At 45.1% G+C, this 22,487-nt stretch overlaps 2 protein-coding genes across 4 annotated transcripts in view; both read right to left on the bottom strand.

The window, feature by feature from the left end:
* ttn.1 (titin, tandem duplicate 1) overlaps positions 1-6,460 on the bottom strand; it is a 148,380-nt gene extending 141,920 nt beyond the window's left edge. Inside the window, 8 exon segments of the mRNA XM_061089000.1 lie at positions 74-332; positions 426-488; positions 3,196-3,442; positions 3,666-3,886; positions 3,986-4,071; positions 4,589-4,876; positions 5,749-5,952; positions 6,370-6,460. Coding sequence (XP_060944983.1) covers positions 74-332; positions 426-488; positions 3,196-3,442; positions 3,666-3,886; positions 3,986-4,071; positions 4,589-4,876; positions 5,749-5,952; positions 6,370-6,460 — 1,459 coding nt within the window.
* A 14,992-nt stretch (positions 6,461-21,452) lies between these two features.
* The window catches only part of gtdc1 (glycosyltransferase-like domain containing 1), an 18,092-nt gene continuing 17,057 nt past the window's right edge, over positions 21,453-22,487 (bottom strand). For all 3 annotated transcript variants that reach the window (XM_061088947.1, XM_061088948.1, XM_061088949.1), the window contains exon 11: positions 21,453-22,443. In XM_061088947.1, the coding sequence (XP_060944930.1) occupies positions 22,351-22,443 (93 nt within the window). In that variant the 3' untranslated portion in view covers positions 21,453-22,350. The remainder of the gene's footprint in view (positions 22,444-22,487) is intronic.

The raw sequence follows: 22,487 nt of genomic DNA, 5'->3' as shown, positions 1-22,487 counted from the left end.
AAAATCCAAAGCTCAAACCTTATATTAACTTCAGAGATATGAGCTGACACAGTTCTGAGGGGGGGGTGGTTACCTTGGACGAGCAGGTAGCAGGAAGTGCTGACGGTGCCCGCCTCGCTGGTGGCGGTGCAGGTGAAGCGGCCGCTGTCTTCAGCGAACGCCTCGCGGATCACCAGCCGGGCGAAGCCGCTCTCGTAGCTGATCTGGAAATCGATGGAGCACTCCATCTTGTAGTCCTCTCTGAACCACAGGATGACCGGGGCCGGCTGGCCGCTGATCTGACACTCCAGGGTCACGGACTCGCCCTCGGTCACGTTTGTGTTTTTCAAGCCCTGCAGACAAGTGACAAACATTTTTAGAAAATGTCATATTCCCAAATCTGCGTGGACAAATTTGTAGGTTTTGTGGAGAACTCTGCTTCTTACCGACTCCAGTGTGGGTGGAACCACGGCTCCACCTGCAGAAGGAACGGCTGCTGCCTCCACCACCTGCCATGGAGTTACACACTCGTTAGCACAAAGAACCGCAGCAGATGTTTCACTCAATCTTAAAATCCACAACATGTTCACACAGACAGACGACGGGACTGAGGACTTCACGTCCATGAAGACAAGACAGCACAAGAAGGTGATGAAGAGGTGAGGATGATCATCAACAAGCAAGTTGAAGTTATTACAGGAACTTTCATCCTAGATTTGAACAGAAATCAAGAAAACCGGACTTTTGAATAATGTTGTCAGGTGCGTTAGCTGCTTTTGATCTAAGTGACGAGTTCTGTGGATCAAAATGTGAAGTTTGGTTCTGGAGGATCAGAAGCGTCTGTGGAATCTTTCCTCTGGTTAAAGACACTTTTATTGATGATTAAGTAGAAACGATCTGACGTTCATCTGCTCGTCAGGTTTTCTTGTCCTGCTCAGTCCAGGACTCAGACTGGAGCACGAACCTGGGTTCCCCAGTCCTCAACGCTCCTCTCCATCCCCCCCGAACACACCCCCCCCCTCTGTGTCTCTGCGCCATAATGACTCTGATATGTGTCGGGGAAATCGCTGAACGGCGGCGGAGTGGGCTCTGGCGTCCCTCTGGTCTCCTGCACTCTGCGAGACGGACTGGCCGACTTGACGGGCGTGGTGATCTTTCGAGCGGCGGCGGAGGATGAAGATAAGTTTCTCTGCAGAGAAGCGAGAGCGGAGCCGGCGATGGAAACCTGACCGAGCCAGAGAAGAGGAAGAGCCACAGCATCATCAAGAAAGGTTGATTCAGTGCGTGTTACACCACAGCCCGTTAGTGCTACTAAAGCCATGATGGAGGAAAGTGAAGCTGGATTAATAAATGACAGCTGCATGTTATTATAGTGAATCACTACGGCAACACCTCACAATAACAGGCAGTAATAATGTGGGACGTTTTGTTTCGAACCTACTTGTTCAAACAGCCTTAATCGTCCTTTTCACTCAGACTGCTGATGTTAGCAGTTAATAATGTGAGTTATGGTTTGATTTGTTTTGAATGCAGATGACTCTCTGCTGTCGCCTCTTCTTACCTCAGAGCTAGACTCAGGTTTTGGGACAGAAACTTTAGAAACTGTGAAATGTGGAACTGGAGACGAGACCAGACCAGTGTCCACGTGGATTTCTGTGGCTTTCTGAATCTGGAGCAACAGAGTTCAGTGTTACAACCCGAGCACCACAGCATGAAGGATTCACTGCTTGACAATAGATGGAATCATGGTGTCACGCTGCCTCTCCAACCTGCGGCCGGGCCGGTTCAGCTGTGAACTGAGCAGTGAGCGTCTGTTCTCTTGTTGTCCAGCCGCCTCCGACCTGCTGCCTGACCTCGGCCTCTGCAGCTCCGCCCACTTCCACCTGAACGGGCTGACGCACGCGAGCCAGGTCCACGGCGGCCATCACTGTGGCCACCGCTCCAGATCTCTGCCCCCCCACGGCCTGGGGACACAATGAGCAGCACATCGATCTCAGGACACGCAGGACAGGACGGAGGACAGAGACAGGAACTCGGGACATGTCTTTCTATTCAGCATCCTCAAATTTGAAACCTTATATATTATTAACAAAGATTCTGAACCTGGATTTTCTTTATGCACAAATACAAAATTAACCCTTTTGTAAACATGTACACGTGTTGACACAACAACAACAACAACAACAACAACAACAACAACAACATGCTCGATTATCTGTTCAACATGCAGAAACAAAAACTGTGAAATCAGCAGAGAAGAAAAGAAACTGCTGTGACGTGAACTCCAAAAGAGGGCGGAGCCGTGAAGCTCCAGCTGGTGATGGAGCAGAACACCTGAAGGAGTCTCTTCAGCAGAGACATCTCTGTTGTGAGGTTTAAAGTTCCTTCATCTGAATCAAGGAGGAGTTTGAAACTGGTGACAAGTCTTTGTGGTTGAAGACAGAGGAGAGATCGGACTCTCTCTTCATCGCTCACAGCGTCTGATGACATCACCACATCGCTCTCACAACTCGTCTTCTTCACCGTGAATGTCATGGGCACCTCCCTGAATTGCGTTTGACTCGTCTGACTGATCGGAACCATGACCTCTGGGTCACATGACCTCGTGGTGTAAACTCGACTCACGTTGCGTTTCAGATGATTCTCGATCCTCTGGGAGAGTTTGAGGCTAACAACCGAAGCAAAGGAAGGTCACAGGAGTTCATGCAGAAGAAGTGAAGAGCAGTCAAGAAAGAATTCAGAAAGTGGAAACATGGTGAGGACGTCTGATGAGGATGAAGATTCACAGTTTTTTAACCAAAACTTCTTTCTAAAAATCTTCATTTGAAAATAACAGAAAAAACTGAAAAAGAGACGAACGAGTTGTTCTGATGTTAAAATGTAACGTGATGATTCATCAGGTCAGTTGAAGAGAAACTAATCTGACGATAACTGTACAGTTAAGAAGTGAAGAGAAAGAATTTCATTCAAGCTCATTCAATCTGCAACGTTTGAAGAAGGGACTGAGGAGACAGGTTGCCATGACAACAGAGCTGACGGCAGTTCCAGAAGTTTCATTTAAAACCTTAAAAATGCAAATGTTTCATCACTTTTCAAAAAAAAAAATACTGACAAGACGATAGATAGAAAAACAATTTTCTTTCCTCATGTTTATGAAAATAATCTCAATGTCACGATGACATCACAGTGAGAATCTGTGTGTCGGCCCCCCCTCACCTCTTTGACCCCGACGACCTGTTCCCAGTGCTGCTCCTGACCCAGCTGGGTGACGGTGGTCATACTGCTCATACTGCTCATACTGCTCATACTGGTCATACTGGTGAAGCTGGCCTCGGCCACGAAGTCGCCCTGCTTCCACGGCGGCAGGACGTCGGCGCCGGCGGCCCCCTGTCTGCGGGTGGCGATGGGGGACTTCACTGGCCTGATGGGGGAGACGGAGAGTCTTGAAGTGGGAGAAGCAGGCCTGGAGACGGGGGAGGGAGGTCACGTTACAGGCCTACAGAGGCCAACCCCCAAAAGCATCATCGCCCCGCCCACTCGCCGCTCATCCACACTGACGTACGGTGGCCCTGAGCGGCAAAACAACACATTTCTGAAATCCTGTTGAATCTCTGTGGTTTGTTTCGCACCTCAGGGCCACCGTACATAAACTTTATTAAACAAAATAAAATGTAAGCTCCACCCACCTGACTGGTGTGGGCGTTGGCGCCTTAACATGTCTGACGGGTGATGGGGACTGCTGGCGTCCTCCTGTCACCCTGGCGACCAGCGAGGACTGGGTGGGAGACTTGGCCATGGGCTTGGGGGGGACTCGGGGGGGAGTCTTGTGAGCCAGCTGGTGTGTCACCTCTCCGCCCTCCCCCTGGATCTCCATCATGGCGGTGGCCTGGAAACTGGCCTCCATCCTCTGAGGACAAACCAGAGGTCAACCCAGAGGTCAAACCAGAGGTCAACCCAGAGGTTTATTATGTTTTACATGATTCAAAATGTCTGCTGGCGCTCCTACCTTCTCCACTCGGGTTTGACGAGTTTGTGAAATCTGAGATGTTGAAATCACCGTCTTGGTTTTCTTCGCTGGAACAGCTTCTTCCCCTGAAATTTAAATTGTAATAATAATAATAATGATAACGCAGAAGGACTTTCTGAAGAAAGAGCAGACTCATACATCAAAGAGACTGAGCTGCTGAGCACAGATATTTTTACAAGCTGATTATTTATGTTATTATTACTATTTTTAATTGTATCTTAATTGCCTTGTGTTGGTTTATGCAAAATGCTATTTTTGTAAATGTAGCTACATAAAAATGACCATTAAAGGGATCTAAGCAAAAGCATCATCTGAGTATCTGTATATTATGATATGTTATGAATGACTTCATCATTTTTATTTAATAAACAAAAATCTGAAGTTACTGAACAATGCCTCAAAAAAGCAGAATTTGAATCTGTAAAACGTAGAAATAAACATTCAATAAAAACAGTTTTCATTTTCTTCAAACAGTTCAATGTGTGACAAACCCCCCCGCCTCCAGTCAGTTTAATTGGCTCAAACTCAAATATTAAGATGTCATGTGACTGTTTGACTGGTCAGGTCAGTTGAGGTCCTCACCCTGAACCAGCAGCTCAGCAGTGGATGTGGCCCGCCCGCTGCTGTTAGTGGCCGTCACAGAATACGTCCCAGAATCCTCTGGGAAGGCCTCAGCTATGAGCAGACTGTACAGGTCTCCGTCCTGGAGGATCCTGAAGTCGGCAGAGCTCTGGATCTCTGCTCCCTCCCTGTAGAACTTCACCACAGGTGTTGGAATCCCTGTGACTCGGATGTCCAGCCTCACCTGGCTGCCCTGTGTCACTGAGGAGCTCTGCAGCCTCTGCAGGAAGTTGGGCGGAGCCGTCTCCGCTGAGAAGGAAAGAGTCGATAGATTAAAGTCAAGATCAAAAGCTGTTTCCTGGAATAACATCTGGTCTCAGGTCCCAACCAGAACGTCAAGTACCAACCATTGGTCTGACCTGTGACCAGGAGTTAAACTACCTGAGGTCTCACCTGTGACCAGGAGTTAAACTACCTGAGGTCTCACCTGTGACCAGGAGTTAAACTACCTGAGGTCTCACCTGTGACCAGGAGTTAAACTACCTGAGGTCTCACCTGTGACCAGGAGTTAATCTACCTGAAGTCTTCTCACCTGTGACCAGGAGTTAAACTACCTGAGGTCTCACCTGTGACCAGGAGCTAAACTACCTGAGGTCTCACCTGTGACCAGGAGTTAAACTACCTGAGGTCTCACCTGTGACCAGGAGTTAAACTACCTGAGGTCTTCTCACCTGTGACCAGGAGCTAAACTACCTGAGGTCTTCTCACCTGTGACCAGGAGCTAAACTACCTGAGGTCTCACCTGTGACCAGGAGTTTAAAGGTCTCACCTGTGACCAGGAGTTTAAAGGTCTCACCTGTGACCAGGAGTTAAACTACCTGAGGTCTCACCTGTGACCAGGAGCTAAACTACCTGAGGTCTCACCTGTGACCAGGAGTTAAACTACCTGAGGTCTCACCTGTGACCAGGAGTTAAACTACCTGAGGTCTTCTCACCTGTGACCAGGAGCTAAACTACCTGAGGTCTTCTCACCTGTGACCAGGAGCTAAACTACCTGAGGTCTCACCTGTGACCAGGAGTTTAAAGGTCTCACCTGTGACCAGGAGTTTAAAGGTCTCACCTGTGACCAGGAGTTAAACTACCTGAGGTCTCACCTGTGACCAGGAGTTTAAAGGTCTCACCTGTGACCAGGAGCTCGGCTGTGCTTGTGGCTTGTCCAGCACCATTGGTGGCTCTGATGGAGAATCTTCCGCTGTGCGCGGCAGTCACGGCGGGGATCGTCAGAACAGCGCGGCCGTCGCTGAACGAGATCTGAACGCCGGGCAGAGCAGCAGCGGAAAGAACCTGGCCATCACGGAACCAGCTCACCTCAGGAACTGGAGAACCTGCAGAGAGAAGAAACAGAATAGGTGAAAAACTTGTAACTTTTAAACTTTAAACTTGTAAAAACAATCTCTGATCACAAAATTAAAATCAATATTATTCAATGTGAATCAATGTTTTGAACAATAAAATATATAATCAAGTAGAAGTTTTGCTAGAAACTCATTTTAATCTGTTTCAAAAGAGTTTGAAATTGTATGTTTTGTAATAAAGAATCAAGAATGTTATTGTCCTTTCTAACCAAACATTACAACCATGGAGAATAAGGTTTGAGATCGGATCTTAAATTTTAATATCAGAATCAAAATAAAGGAATATATCAAACCAAGAAGAAATTAAGATTAAACATAATTGGAAAGTATGCAAAACTTTTCAATGACAAGGAATTTCAGATTTTGTAGAAGCTTTTATTTTCTTACCACTAACTTGAGCCTGGAACGTCGCGGCACTACCCTCTAGTGCCACGACGCTCTGCAGCGGCTGCGTGAACGTCGGCGCCTGCGTGGTCATGATGATCGGCAGCCTGCGGAGAGAGAGAAACAAATCAGAATCAAAAGTTGTATAATATTTGAAAAGGTTTTCCTGGTGAAGCTCTGATTGGAGCAGGAGGAACGTCTGGTTTCCTTCAGTCGAGGAAACACAGGGTTCAACTTCCTCCACAAATAGACGCTGCATCTGTCACAGCTCGGGTTCCAGCTCCATGGAGCTGATGGTGCTCACATGTTTTACATTTAGCCAGTTTTTATTGTTACAGCATTCAAAAATAATATTAATATTTTAATAATCTGTTTAGAAAACAAACAAGCGGCGTCAACACGTCTTTACAAACATGTCCCATCATGCACCTGGACAGTTTCTCTCAGCACAGCCTCGTCTTGTGAAACAGTGAAGAAGAAGAAGAAGAAGAAGAAGAAGAAGAAGAAGAAGAAGAAGAAGAAGAAGAAGAAGAAGAAGAAGAAGAAGAAGAAGAAGAAGAAGAAGAAGAAGAAGAAGAAGAAGAAGAAGAAGAAGAAGAAGAAGAAGAAGAAGAAGAAGAAGAAGAAGAAGAAGAAGATCATCAGAGGAACTGATCTGCAGGACGACCACACTTTCAACAGAACTGAGCTTTAACTGAAAATGAGAAACGGATCGTGGGTTTAAGATCTTTTTTTATAACGAGACGTTTCGTGAACTTTTCCATCGAAGTGAGAAATTAATCAAGTTTTATTTCCTAAACCTCATGTTGATGAAGTTGACTCATCGATTTTTTACATCATCTGAACTTGAACCTCGACAAGACTCGACAAAACTCAACAGGAAAGCAAAGGTCAAACCAAGACAGATGATGTCACTTCCTGTCCCAGGAAATAAGAAGATTTCCAATATTAATGAGAAAAGACAGAATGTGACAGAAGGTCAAAGTTCAGGATCAGTAACGAGTTTGATTCTCTGGTTTCTTCTTCAAGTTCGATGGAACAGAGAAGAATGTGCTGCAGCTTTCAAAGAGGTGACAGGTGAGAGGGGGGGGGGGACGGGGTGAGACGGGGGGGAGACGGGGGGGAGAAGGGGGTGAGACAGGTGAGGCAGCTAGGAGCTATAAATGTCGGGGGGGGGCGGCCGGGAGGATGATGCTGACAGACAGCAGCAGCTGGAGGTCGACCACGTGTTGGAGGCGTCAGAGGAAACATTATGAAACTGACGTGAGAAAATATCTTCAGATCAAATATGAGAAACGATAAAGAAAAAAGAAAAGTTGTAAATAAAACGAAAAAAGTGATAAAATCAGTTCAGATGAAACCTGATGATAACTGATCCCTAACGAAGGGTCAGCAGGTTGTATTGTTCCTAAACATCAGCACATTGTTTAGTTATCATTTTAATGTTGATTCACTAACATTCTCAATGTTTCTCTTCAATTTTATAAGTTCATGATTTTTTAAATATAATTTAACATCATCTGTCTTTTGACTCATGAGAAAATGAAACAACATCAAAGCAGATTGATGCAGTTTGATGAGTTCATAGTAAAATAACTAAATTTGACTCATTTGTAAACATATAAAAATCACTGCTCGGAAAAAAGAAGAGTTTAATCATTTTAATCTTAGATCCTCATTTCATTAATAGAAGACACATTTTAACGTCTTTAGTTGAAACAGATCAAACGAGAGGATATTTAAATATTATTCACTGTTTTCATTCTGTCAAGTTTAAGTCAAGTTCTTTTTCTTTATTTGAAACAAATGTTAGAATAAAACCTGAAGTGAGGCTTATTGGCAGGGGGCGGGGCTTAGACTCAGTTTAGTGCCGTCGTTTGTCTGAGTTCACACGAGAAGAAAAAACGTTAAAACATTTACGACTCTAACGACTTTGTTTTAGCTGCAACACAAAGATAGAAAGGGAAATAAAATGTTGACTTTTACAAACTAAAGGGAAAAACATTTAAAAAGATTAAAACTTTGACTCTAAAAATAAAATAAGGAAAGATGCAATCAGGTCGTAAAACACACACACATACACACACCCTCAGACTTAAACAAACCTTACACACACAAACACACACACTAACTCACACATACACAAACGTTTAAATTTCACCTAAAAATCTTTAAAATGTTTCAATGTAATGTGAGAATGTATTCATTTAGTCTTTCTGTTTCAGATTTTACATGAAAATCTAAACAAATCAACATTATTTATTCATAAAAAATAAAGATTCTTTTGATCTAATGCCATTTATCATTATCTATCATATCACCCGAGTTATAAATGACAAAAAAAACGTATATTTTAAAATCAAGTGTAGAGTTTAAGTTTCTTTGACTTTTTTTAAAACAATAAATGAAAAAGGACAATTTATCACAAACATTTAAAGCAGAGAAGAAGAAGCATCGGGCGAACGACGACTGAAAATCACATTAAAAAGTTACAGTGAGAAAAATATGAAACACTTCACCGTTTCTTATATTTCAAAATGATGAAACCTTCGTGCTATGCAAGATTTGTACAAATTCAATTTTAAATTCTTTTGGTGAAAATATTTGTCTGCTGTGTTTCTATAAAAGTCTTTTATTTTGAAAATACTTATTATTGAAACAGTTGTTGACCACATGTTTTAGCTACAAATACATTTGTGTAATATATAAATAAAAGATCACCCTCGACACAAATTTTAATTTTAAAAATCTAACGTATAAGTGTCAGTATTATTTTCTTTTTACTCGATTAATCGACTTATCAAGTGATGTCATCGTTCTTTATATATATATTTTTATTCAAAACTATTCAAAACTAAAAATGATTTATAGAAATATATCAAAATAATGTAACTTATCTTTTATTTCAACTGTTATTCCTAAGGTCCAACCCAATACATTTTATATTACATATTATATATCAATAGAAACAAAGTAGCAGATCAGAACTAAAGCCGTACGACACAAAACAGAACTGACATTTCCCCCGGAAATAAATGATCCAGTAAATTTACTTTAAAATGTCACCTGATTCATAAACGCCGCAAAACACATTCACACATTGATCACCACGACAATGCAGCACATATAAAGTGTTCTTTTCTCATTATAAATGTTTATATACATGAAATAAAGTCGGCTGATAATCAAGAATCAAACTGATTGACAGATTCTGTTTAAACTTTGACGTCCTCAGATTTTCAGACGATCGAGATCTTTTGAATCAATGATCGATACACTTCTTTAAAAAGTGTCGTCGCACTCAGCTCTTATTTACAGAGCGGAATCTGAGCGACAGATATGGACGTGACCAAAAATACACCCACTCCCCCCCCCCGACCCCCCCAGGCTGAGTGACAGCCACCATGTGGCACATAGCTGCAACTGATACCCTGCAGCTGATTCCCTTAAAAAGCCATCGGCCGCCCAGCGCCTCTCTCTCTCATGCATCAGCTGCTATTCTGGGCCTGGCTCAGATCTGCCTGAGGCCCAGTGAGACGCAAACAGAAGGAAATGAGGCAGAAAGACTCTGAAACCGTGAAAGAGCCGAGTCCTCTGAGTGTGACGTCCCATGAAGCACACGAGTCCGGCTGGACATGTGGACGCAGGTTACTCACTTGTCCCTGGGACTGATGGGACAGACCCCAGCTGGAGAGCTTCCTTCTCTGTATCCACAAGATGTTCCACAAAATTCCAAGATGAGAACGGTCGAGCCTCCGAGTATTCCTCCTAAACAAAACTACACAGTGAGTTGTGTAGTTCTGTTTCCCTCCTCGCGATCCCTCCACCGAGGCGAGGTTGGGAATGCTCAGAAGGGCCCAGCCGGTGGTCCGGCTTCTTATAGCAGGGGGTCCACCTGCATCACGCCCAGCCGGAGCTCCCTATTGGCCGGTCACGACCCCCCCGGGGGCATGACGGGACATGGCAGCCATGTATGCAACCTCCAGCCTGTCAGTCCCCGGCCAGCGTTGTGTGATTCATATGAAAGTTTGTGTGCAGCTCTTCACTCGTCACGTTTGTGTGTTTGTTAGAAACCAGCATCGATTTGTTCTGAAGGAAAAACGCATGTGTGTCGTTAAAAACCTTCTGAGACCAAAAGGAGGCCGAGGCTGTTCCTGTCACTCAAACTCCCCCCCACCCCCCCCACCCCCCCCGTCGTTACAACACACCAATATCACTGTTTACACAACTACACCCAGCTGTCAATCATCCATCACCCAATCAAGTGAAAACTACGAAACTCAACAGATCAAACGTTTACTGGAGCTGCTGAATCACAACAATAACAATAACTGAAAGAATATTGAACCTGTCGTGTTATAAAGACCACGACTATAAATCTATAATGGTACAAAAGTTTAAAGTTGTGAAGTTGTAAAAGTCCTAAAGTGAACTCCACAGGTTTGAGTCACTCGTCCTTCATGTCTCAGTGAAACACAACGATCCTGCAGACTCACAACGTGTTGAAGTGATTCATGATTTAAAATCTGGAGTTGTGTTTGTGGGAAGATGGAAATTGAAGGATATTGAGATGCATCTCCGCCGATCGTGTTCTATTTGAACCAGATTTAATCAAAACTTGTTCTTGTGTTGGTGTGAATCCGGAGCTTTAGTCCTGTTGCCTTATCTTTTTTTTTTAAATGTATTTTATCTGTGTTATGTGATTTCTGTATTTCTGTGTGTCTTGTGACTGTTGAAAGTGTTTGTATGCTGCTGTCTTGGCTTCCCTTGGAAAATAAGTCATTGTATCTCAACGGGACCGACCTGGTTAAATAAAGGCAAATAAAAAATAAAATTAAATCAAGTTTTATACGAAACATTCTCGTCTCAGTGAATTCTGTGTCTTTGGCAACTTAAGCAACAAGTTGAAAAACTAGTTGGAGTCAGACTGTGGATATGAAGCTGTAGAATATCAAATATATCATAGACACATTTACTGTGAATGAGCCGGATGAAGTCTCGGACCTGATGAACCAGATCAGGGACATTCAGAGCTGATCAGGTTTATATTTGTATGAACAGAAACGTCATCAGCTACTTTAACACGTTTGTCAGTTCCATTTATAAAAGGCCTCTTCTCCTCAGTATCAAAGAACAAGAAACTCAAAATTAAACTGAAGTTTGAGAAACAGAAGTTATAGAGATGTCAGGATAAATCCAAACAGTCTTCGTTGTCATGGTGATGATTTCATGTCTTTTGTTCACAGCTTGAAAGTAGAAGTGATGCAATCCAGACTCATGGAATAGATCCCTCACTTCAATAAGACTTAGTAGAGTTCACCAGGATGATCAGAAAAACCACGTAACACAGTAAGTGTGTAACTGTAGTGTCTCCGAGCGTCCAGCAGGGGGCGCAGCTGCACCGTGGAAACAGGAACAAACACACACACACACACACACACACAAGCCCACGCAGGAATTGAGGACATGTCACAATCTGAATTATTTTATTAGCCAAGTATATTTTCACATACAGGAAATTGACTTGGTTCATACAAAGATACAAGAATCTGACAAACACACACACACACACACACACACACACACACACACACACACAGACACACACACACACACACACAGACACACACAGACACACACACACACACACAGGCACACACACACACACAGACACACACACAGACACACACACACACACAGACACACACACACACACAGGCACACACACACACACACAGACACACACACAGACACACACACACACACAGACACACACACACACACAGGCACACACACACAGACACACACACACAGACACACACACACAGACACACACAGACACACACAGACACACACACACACACACACACACACACACACACACACACACAGACACACACATGTGTCAATTCTCAGTGATGTTCTGTGTGGAGGACAGAGAGGTGATGAACTCCACATGTCTGTCCTCCTCTTCCTCCTCCTCTTCCTCCTCTTCCTCCTCCTCCTCCTCCTCCTCCTCTTCCTCCTCCTCCTCCTCCTCCTCCTCCTCCACCTCTCTCTCTCTCTCTCTCTCTCTCTCTCTCTCTCTGTCTCTCTCTCTCTCTCTCTCTCTCTCTCTCCCAGTGTTGATGATAAGAGTAAGGAGCGCAGGGGGGGGGGGGGGTGCGTGTCGCATGGATTTAATTTGCATTCTGGGAAACGACAGCGGTGCCCGGAGGAGGAGGAGGAGCTGGGGGCCACCTGCCCCCCCCCCACTTCCCCCCCCTAATCCACGCGTCAGGAACGTCCTCTGCTTTGAAGTGCGTTTGTCCCGTGGACTCCACATTAAGGGGGGGGGGTGGGGGGGGAGTCAACATGAAAGACTCTCCTTCAGGCTCCGGGACGTTACAGAGCGTCACCTTCTTCTTCTGAGGATCATAAACGTGCTTAAATTTAACCTTTAATGCTTCATTTGCTCAAAGCGAGTTTCATAAATGGCTTCCCCTGTGGGGGGGGCGCTGGCCTCTGATTGGCTGCTGAGGAGCTGAGGAACCAGAGGTGTTCCAGAGGTGTTCATCTGAAGAGCAGAGAGAGTTCAAGACTTCACCTGATCTGAGATCCTCTGTCTCCAGGTCCAACCCCCCCCCCTCTGGTGTTTCAACCCCCCCTCCAGAACCCTGGATAGACTCCGCCCCCACACGCTATCAACATGTGACCTGATCTCAGTTCAGATCCAAACAGATCTGAGGAACCAGAAGGACTCTCTGAGATCTGATCACATGGTTCCAGATCATCTCCCAGGATGCATCTGTCTGCAGCTGGGGGGGGGGGGGGGTGGGGGGGGATATGATTCTATATGTTATCATATAAAATGAGAACAGAACAACAGCAGCTTCACTCTTTGATCTTTTTATCCTCTTTCATCTTTCAGGAAGTGACACAAGATTAAAGTCTCAGATTTAATCAACAACTTTCTTCACACATGACTTTAACACAACACACACAACAACACACACAACAACACACACAACAACACACACAACAACACACACAACAACACACACAACAACACACTGTCTCCACGTGACCTCGGTGGAGACAAAGGTCGGAGTCACTGCAAAGTTCAGACTGGGAAGAAGAAAATTATAGAAATGAAGTTATTGTCTTTATAAAGATTCTTATTTTTACTGATTTAAACATGTGAAGCAGAGATGTTTCATCAGGCTTGTGAGGAGCAGTGAGAAGATCTCTCCTGGTTCCTCTCAGCTCTCGTGCTGCAGCTTCTTGGACCAACTGGAGACAGGACCAGGACAGAGACGTGTCCAACACCTGAGGACATGAGAAGCTGCACTGAGATCCAACAGGACCAGGACAGAGACACGTCCAACACCTGAGGACATGAGAAGCTGCACTGAGATCCAACAGGACCAGGACAGAGACACGTCCATCACCTGAGGACACGAGAAGCTGCACTGAGATCCAACAGGACCAGGACAGAGACACGTCCATCATCTGAGGACACGAGAAGCTTCACTGAGATCCAACAGGACCAGGACAGAGACACGTCCATCACCTGAGGACATGAGAAGCTTCACTAAGATCCAACAGGACCAGGACAGAGACACGTCCATCAGCTGAGGACACGAGAAGCTTCACTGAGATCCAACAGGACCAGGACAGAGACACGTCCAACACCTGAGGACATGAGAAGCTTCACTGAGATCCAACAGGACCAGGACAGAGACACGTCCATCACCTGAGGACATGAGAAGCTTCACTGAGATCCAACAGGACCAGGACAGAGACACGTCCATCACCTGAGGACATGAGAAGCTTCACACTCCAGAGTCACGTCAGTATTTATTAATTTACAGCATCAGACCGGTTCCCTCACATCAGTGGATCCCTGATGGAACAGCCCCGTGCACCTGATGGAACAGCCCTGTTCACCTGATGGAACAGCCCTGTGCACCTGATGGAACAGCCCTGTGCACCTGATGGAACAGCCCTGTGCACCTGATGGAACAGCCCTGTGCACCTGATGGAACAGCCCTGTGCACCCGCACCTGATGGAACAGCCCTGTTCACCTGATTGAACAGCCCTGTGCACCTGATGGAACAGCCCTGTGCACCTGATGGAACAGCCCTGTTCACCTGATGGAACAGCCCTGTGCACCCGCACCTGATGGAACAGCCGTTCACCTGATGGAACAGCCCTGTCTCCTGATGGAACAGCCGTTCACCTGATGGAACAGCCCTGTGCACCTGATGGAACAGCCCTGTCACCTGATGGAACAGCCGTTCACCTGATGGAACAGCCCTTCTACACTCACTCCTCCTGGAGGATACACAGAAGAAGATATCGTTATGAACTCTCAATGACTCAGCTCTGAAACTTCGCTGTTTAATGGAATCTGAAATGTAATTTGCTGTAAGTTTTATATATTTTTTAAAAGGTTTGTGCTGAACAGAAATGTTGCTCGTGCAAAACTAAGCTGTTGGTTTTAATGTAAATGATGAATTGGATCAATAATCACAGTTTGACGCATTATGAACGAGACCCGAGGATCCAGAACCAGTTGGAACTGAAGAAACATCTGGATCCACCAGGAGCCGACGACTCAGACACTTTTCATCAGGTCTGAACTTCAGTCAGTTTGTGGACAGGTTGGCTCCTTCAGAATAAAAGTCTGCGTTCATGAGAAATTATAATCTGAGTTAATCTGAGACTAAATCTGAACAAATTAAACTCACTTTGGTTTTTAAGCAGCTTTCACGAGTGAAGCACAAAATACCTTTTCTCTGCTGACGCTCGACCAGGAGATTAACTTCCTGTCGGAGGATTTCATCGGATAAAGGTAAGGGCATGCTGCTGCTGCTGATGATGAGGATGATGATGAGGATGATGATGATGAAGGAGGAGGAAGAGGCCTCTCTCACTTCATCTCAGATTACAAAGTAAAACTGACCTCTGAATCAAGACATTTCAGTTCTGATTCTATTTGTCTCCAACGTCCTGATGAGCAGCAGGAGAGAAATGATGAAAAGATTCAGACTCAAAGAGCTTTCTGATTTTCTCCTGATAAAAGTCAATTAGTCTCTTATAGTTTCTGAAATTCAAATAAATAAAAGACATCAGGACACTTTTATCTTTTTGTCTCAGTGTTTTTGTCCACAACTCCAGATTCACAGCTGTAATCGTCAGGAAGTAATCAGCCACCGATCGCTTAAGACGGATTTGATCAAAGTTCTCAGGTCAGCGGCTTTGGACGATTACATTCAGGATCAGGACAGTTCACACAGGATGCTTCAGGATCAGCTCTGTTCAGGATCAGGTCTGTTCAGGATCGGGTCTGTTCAGGATCGGGTCTGTTCAGGATCGGGTCTGTTCAGGATCAGGTCTGTTAAGGATCAGGACAGTTCAGGATCAGGTCTGTTAAGGATCAGGACAGTTCACACAGGATGCTTCAGGATCAGGACAGTTCACACAGGATGCTTCAGGATCAGGTCTGTTCAGGATCGGGTCTGTTCAGGATCGGGTCTGTTTAGGATCGGGTCTGTTCAGGATCGGGTCTGTTCAGGATGAGGTCTGTTCAGGATCGGGTCTGTTCAGGATGAGGTCTGTTCAGGATCGGGTCTGTTCAGGATCCAGTCTGTTCAGGATCGGGTCTGTTCAGGATCGGGTCTGTTCAGGATCGGGTCTGTTCAGGATGAGGTCTGTTCAGGATCGGGTCTGTTCAGGATGAGGTCTGTTCAGAATCGAGTCTGTTCAGGATCGGGTCTGTTCAGGATCGAGTCTGTTCAGGATCAGCTCTGTTCAGGATCAGGTCTGTTCAGGATCAGGTCTGTTCAGGATCGGGTCTTTTCAGGATCAGGTCTGGTCAGGATCGGGTCTGTTCAGGATCGGGTCTGTTCAGGATTGGGTCTGTTCAGGATCAGGTGTGTTTTGGATCAGGTCGGTTCAGGATCAGGTGTGTTTTGGACCAGGTCTGTTCAGGATCAGTTGTGTTTTGGATCAGTTGTGTTTTGGATCAGGTCTGTTCAGGATCAGGTGTGTTTTGGATCCAGTCTGTTCAGGATCGGGAATGTTCAGGATCAGTTTTGGTTCAGGATCAGGTTTGTTCAGGATCCAGTCTGTTCAGGATCAGGTTTGGTTCAGGATCAGGTTTGTTCAGAATCAGGTCTGTTCAGGATCAGGTCTGTTCAAGATAGGGTCTGTTCAGGATCGGTATGTTCAGGATGGGGTCTGTTCAGGATCAGGTGTGTTTTGGATCAGGTCTGTTCAGGATCAGGTGTGTTATGGATCCAGTCTGTTCAGGATCGGGTCTGTTCAGGATCAGGTCTGTTCAGGATCCAGTCTGTTCAGGATCAGGTCTGTTCAGGATCAGGTCTGTTCAGGATCAGGTCTGTTCAGGATCAGGTTTGTTCAGGATCAGGTCTGTTCAGGATCAGGTCTGTTCAGGATCCAGTCTGTTCAGGATCAGGTCTTTTCAGGATAGGGTCTGTTCAGGATCGGGTCTGTTCAGGATCAGGTCTGTTCAGGATCAGGTCTGTTCAGGATCAGGTTTGTTTATAGACAATATATAAATGTTTGTGTTATTTGTTTTAAACTAGCTGGTTACTGGTTACTGGTTACTGGTTACTGGTTACTGGTTACTGGTTACTGGTTAATGGTTAATGGTTAATGGTTACTGGTTAATGGTTACTGGTTAATGGTTACTGGTTACTGGTTACTGGTTAATGGTTACTGGTTAATGGTTAATGGTTAATGGTTAATGGTTACTGGTTAATGGTTACTGGTTAATGGTTACTGGTTACTGGTTACTGGTTAATGGTTAATGGTTACTGGTTACTGGTTACTGGTTAATGGTTACTGGTTAAATGTTAATGGTTACTGGTTAATGGTTAATGGTTAATGGTTACTGGTTAATGGTTAATGGTCACTGGTTACAGGTTAATGGTTACTGGTTAATGGTTAATGGTTACTGGTTACTGGTTACTGGTTAATGGTTACTGGTTAATGGTTACTGGTTACTGGTTACTGGTTAATGGTTACTGGTTACTGGTTATTGGTAAATGGTTACTGGTTACTGGTTACTGGTTAATGGTTACTGGTTAAATGTTACTGGTTAATGGTTACTGGTTACAGGTTAATGGTTACTGGTTACTGGTTACTGGTTAATGGTTACTGGTCACTGGTTAATGGTTAATGGTTACTGGTTAATGGTTAATGGTTACTGGTTACTAGTTACTGGTTACTGGTTAAATGTTAATGGTTACTGGTTACTGGTTACTGGTTACTGGTTAATGGTTACTGGTTAATGGTTAATGGTCACTGGTTACAGGTTAATGGTTACTGGTTAATGGTCACTGGTTACAGGTTACAGGTTACAGGTTACAGGTTACTGGTTAATGGTTAATGGTTACTGGTTAATGGTTACTGGTTAATGGTCACTGGTTACAGGTTACAGGTTACAGGTAACAGGTTACTGGTTAATGGTTACTGGTTAGTGGTTAATGGTTACTGGTTACTGGTTACTGGTTAATGGTTACTGGTTAAATGTTACTGGTTACTGGTTAATGGTTAATGGTTAAATGTTACTGGTTACTGGTTAATGGTTACTGGTTAAATGTTACTGGTTACTGGTTACTGGTTAATGGTTAATGGTTAATGGTTAATGGTTAATGGATACTGGTTAATGGTTAATGGTTAATGGTTACTGGTTACTGGTTAATGGTTACTGGTTAATGGTTAAATGTTACTGGTTACTGGTTAATGGTTAGTGGTTAATGGTCACTGGTTACAGGTTACAGGTTACTGGTTAATGGTAACTGGTTACTGGTTACTGGTTACTGGTTAATGGTTACTGGTTACTGGTTAATGGTCACTGGTTAATGGTTACTGGTTAGTGGTTAATGGTTAATGGTTACTGGTTAGTGGTTAATGGTTACTGGTTACTGGTTAATGGTCACTGGTTACAGGTTACAGGTTACAGGTTACTGGTTACTGGTTAGTGGTTACTGGTTAATGGTTACTGGTTACTGGTTAATGGTTACTGGTTAATGGCTAATGGTTACTGGTTACTGGTTAATGGTTAATGGTCACTGGTTAATGATTAATGGTCACTGGTTAATGGTTACTGGTTACTAGTTAATGGTTACTGGTTAATGGTTACTGGTTACTGGTTACTGGTTACTGGTTACTGGTTACTGGTTACTGGTTAATGGTCACTGGTTAATGGTTAGTGGTTACTGGTTAGTGGTTAATGGTTACTGGTTACTGGTTACTGGTTACTGGTTACTGGTTAATGGTTACTGGTTAATGGTTACTGGTTAAATGTTACTGGTTACTGGTTACTGGTTAATGGTTAATGGTCACTGGTTAATGGTTACTGGTTACTGGTTACTGGTTACTGGTTAATGATTAACCCTAACCCTGGTTTCCAGGCCAGGTGTCGGTTACAGGAGTAACCCTGCTGCTCCACGGTGATCCGTGTCCTGATGTTTGTGAACAGACCCGACGCCCGATGACTTCATCTCCTGCGACATGTTTCCCAGGCGTCAGCTCGGAACCTGAGGGGGGGGGCGAGGGAACAGTTTGACCTGAACGACCTCCAGCGGCTCCTCTTTCTGTTTGTGTTGCCTCTCTTTCCCTGAGTGCCGACGCCGACGTGGCGTCTCTCAGGTGTCAGGAATCATCGGAGCCGCGGCTGGAAGGTGAAAGTCACTGATACCAGAGAAACGAGTGGAACAGAGGAGGAAGAGACCGAGGAGACGAGAGGAAGAGAGAGGAAGACGAGCAGCTGAGTAAATACTCTCATCCTCGGCTCACACATGAAACCTCAACACTTCCACCAGGAAGCCGCCGCTGACGAGGCCTCAGGACGTCGTCCCGCGTGTTCACTACATCGGTTCAAGAGTCAAAGAAAGAAAAGTCAAACTGTCCTTTCTTTATTAATCTGTGAAATGGGAAAATGTGATGAAGATACTCAGAGTCCGAGGAGACGTCTTCAATCGCCCTGAAGATTTAAAAACAACAAATACGGAGAAGAAGAAGAAGAAAGCACTGACACCCCACCCCCCCCAGTTTCACAAACTAGACTGAAAGTGGACTAAAGGTTCTGAAAAGATCCTTCAAAGTAAAAGCCTAATTAAAGGTTGTTTCTTCACAAGTTCATTATTTTTCTCCTAAATGATGTTTTCTGCCGTTTTGGTCAAAACTCTTGTTCCTGACGGAGGTCGACCTGAACCCGGTGGGTTCTGTGGACCTTCTCCTGAGGATGAAGTCCAGACGGGTCAAGGTGAGAGCAGGAGATCCTTCAGTGGCACATCACTTCCAGAGGAGCTTTTATTCTGAAAGAACAGGAAAGATAAAACTCTTTGTTTGACTCTCAGCCTCCGTACACTAAAAAGAGCTTGTTTTTAGTCTTTTATTTTGTACATGGATGTCAGTTCCTGTCCGACTGAACCTCCTGAAACCATCAAGCTTTTCTCCTGAGATGAAACATGAATGTGTGAAATATCCGTTGACTCAGATGAATCATCTGCGTGAAGCCGCTCCACAAATTAACAGCAACTTTTCCTGCTAATTTGAAGTGTAATCCTGGTGTTGATTGACAGTGTTGTCAGACCTCAGAATAACTCTGCTCTCCAGTGTTCGTGCTCTCTGGATTATTTCAGATTATCTTGTAATTCCTCGTTTAATCTGCTCGAAGATTGAGAGTCGCACTCTGAGATGAAGTGTCGACAGCTGATGAGAAATCATCGTCACTCACTCCCCTGAAAAAACTTCAGATGGTCACAGATTATCTCACACACACACAAAGACACACACACACACATTAACAAACAAACAAACACACACACATAAAGACACACACACTAACACACACACTGCTAGTGCCCCATGAGGCCCCGGTCACCTCGGACCACTTGGAGCTCCGCCCTGCTTCATTCCGTTCCTTCTGAAGAACCGGGGGGGGGGCTTCTCTTCTCTGCTAAACTGGATAAATTACATTTGTACATCAGACATTTATTCAACACATTTAAACGTGTTTCTGTTGAGTCATTTATCAAAGGCTGAGGGCAGGTGTGACAAAGCCCCCCCCCCCCACACACACACATTCATCAACACAACACAAAGCAGTTAACATATGATGCTAAGCTACCAGTCAATCAGATGATACGCTAACAGCCTTGTTTAGCTCCTAAGCTACTGACACTACATCAGGACACTTCCTGTTGCAGAGTGTTGTTTCCCATGTGAAGTCGTCCGGGTCAAAGGTCACGAGCAGCCCCAGCTAAACGTGTGACAGCTCATTCATGAGAGAGAGGATTCACACTCAACAGCTAACATTAGCACTATTCATTTCTCAGGGTTGATATGTTTGCATAGCACAAAGCTAAAGAAACGCAACAGTTCAACAGAAACAGAGAGAAACCTTTAATGCTCACGGGACCAAGTTCCACTTCTGACATGTTCCTGAACCTCAATGAACTCAATCTGCAGCTGCACCAACACACGTCACATCCTGGGGTTCTCACCAAGCTGAAGACCTGGAGCCCAGAAGGAAACATGGACTCTTCTCAAGCCTCAAGTATTCAAGTGTCACAGCTCAACTCCCATATGCAAGAGGTATTTCACAGATTAAAATAATAAGAAGCAACAAGAGTTCATCGATCTCATCTCTGATTCGTCAGTTTGGGAATTGAGTCTCAAACCAGCTTCTCTCTGAAGCGTGAAATTAATGATTCTGCTCGTTGTTGATAATCCAGTTTGGAGAAAAGCCTCAAACCAAAGTGCTTTTCTTCAACTTTCATACGATTCTCTTCTTCTCTGATGGAATATTAGTGTGATTTAAAAACACTGTACTAACACATTTCACCCTTCAATTCAAACAGGGTTTGACTGAACCGATTAATAACCTGGGAATATTCTACATTCATTATTAATATTTGTAAATATATTCCCTTAAATCAGGGGTTCCCACTTTATAGGCTTGTGAGCTAACCCCCCCCCCCCCCCCTTTTATCATAATATATTTTTTCTCGGTCATTCACAGTTAAAACTGCTTTGTTAATCAAAATGATGAAACTGTTACACAAACTTAATTCACTCAACATTTTTTATTAAAAAACAAGTTACAATAATTCAGTTTGCTTTTCAGTTCTTCATTAAAACACTTTTCTTATTCTATATTTTGTTTCTGCTCAGCAGATCACATCATGAGGTTGTGATGTGTCGTCATAGTGATGATGTGGTGCAGGTGTGTGATGTCACTCTCAGGTTCACACCTGGTAACACCTGGATTCAGGAGGCGGGGCTGCCAGTTAACACCCCCCCCACGTCTCCGTCTCTCCAGAAGACGGAAACGTTTACAGTTCCAGACTCGGCATCAAGTGAGGCGGGACCATCCAGACCTCAGAACCACTACAGCTAATGGACTTCAGCCTTAGACTGGCCTGCGCTGCGTTCAGGGACCTGCGCTGCGTTCAGGGACCTGCGCTGCGTTCAGGGACCTGCGCTGCGTTCAGGGACCAGCGCTGCGTTCAGGGTCCTGCGCTGCGTTCAGGGACCAGCGCTGCGTTCAGGGTCCTGCGCTGCGTTCAGGGACCTGCGCTGCGTTCAGGGACCTGCGCTGCGTTCAGGGACCTACGCTGCGTTCAGGGACCTGCGCTGCGTTCAGGGACCTGCGCTGCGTTCAGGGTCCTGCGCTGCGTTCAGGGACCAGCGCTGCGTTCAGGGACCAGCGCTGCGTTCAGGGTCCTGCGCTGCGTTCAGGGACCTGCGCTGCGTTCAGGGTCCTGCGCTGCGTTCAGGGACCTACGCTGCGTTCAGGGACCTGCGCTGCGTTCAGGGTCCTGCGCTGCGTTCAGGGACCTGCGCTGCGTTCAGGGTCCTGCGCTGCGTTCAGGGACCAGCGCTGCGTTCAGGGTCCTGCGCTGCGTTCAGGGTCCTGCGCTGCGTTCAGGGTCCTGCGCTGCGTTCAGGGTCCTGCGCTGCGTTCAGGGACCAGCGCTGCGTTCAGGGACCTGCGTCTGCAGCAGCTTCTCAAAACGAACCTTCAGACGCGTCCAGGAGAAGGAGGAGGAGTCGACCTGGAACACGAGCGAGCGTTAAAGGAGAATTTACGGAGAATCAG

This window comes from Limanda limanda, chromosome 16 (genome assembly GCF_963576545.1).
Source record: "Limanda limanda chromosome 16, fLimLim1.1, whole genome shotgun sequence".
Taxonomy (NCBI): domain Eukaryota; kingdom Metazoa; phylum Chordata; class Actinopteri; order Pleuronectiformes; family Pleuronectidae; genus Limanda; species Limanda limanda.
This window is presented reverse-complemented; position numbering and strand designations above follow the sequence as displayed.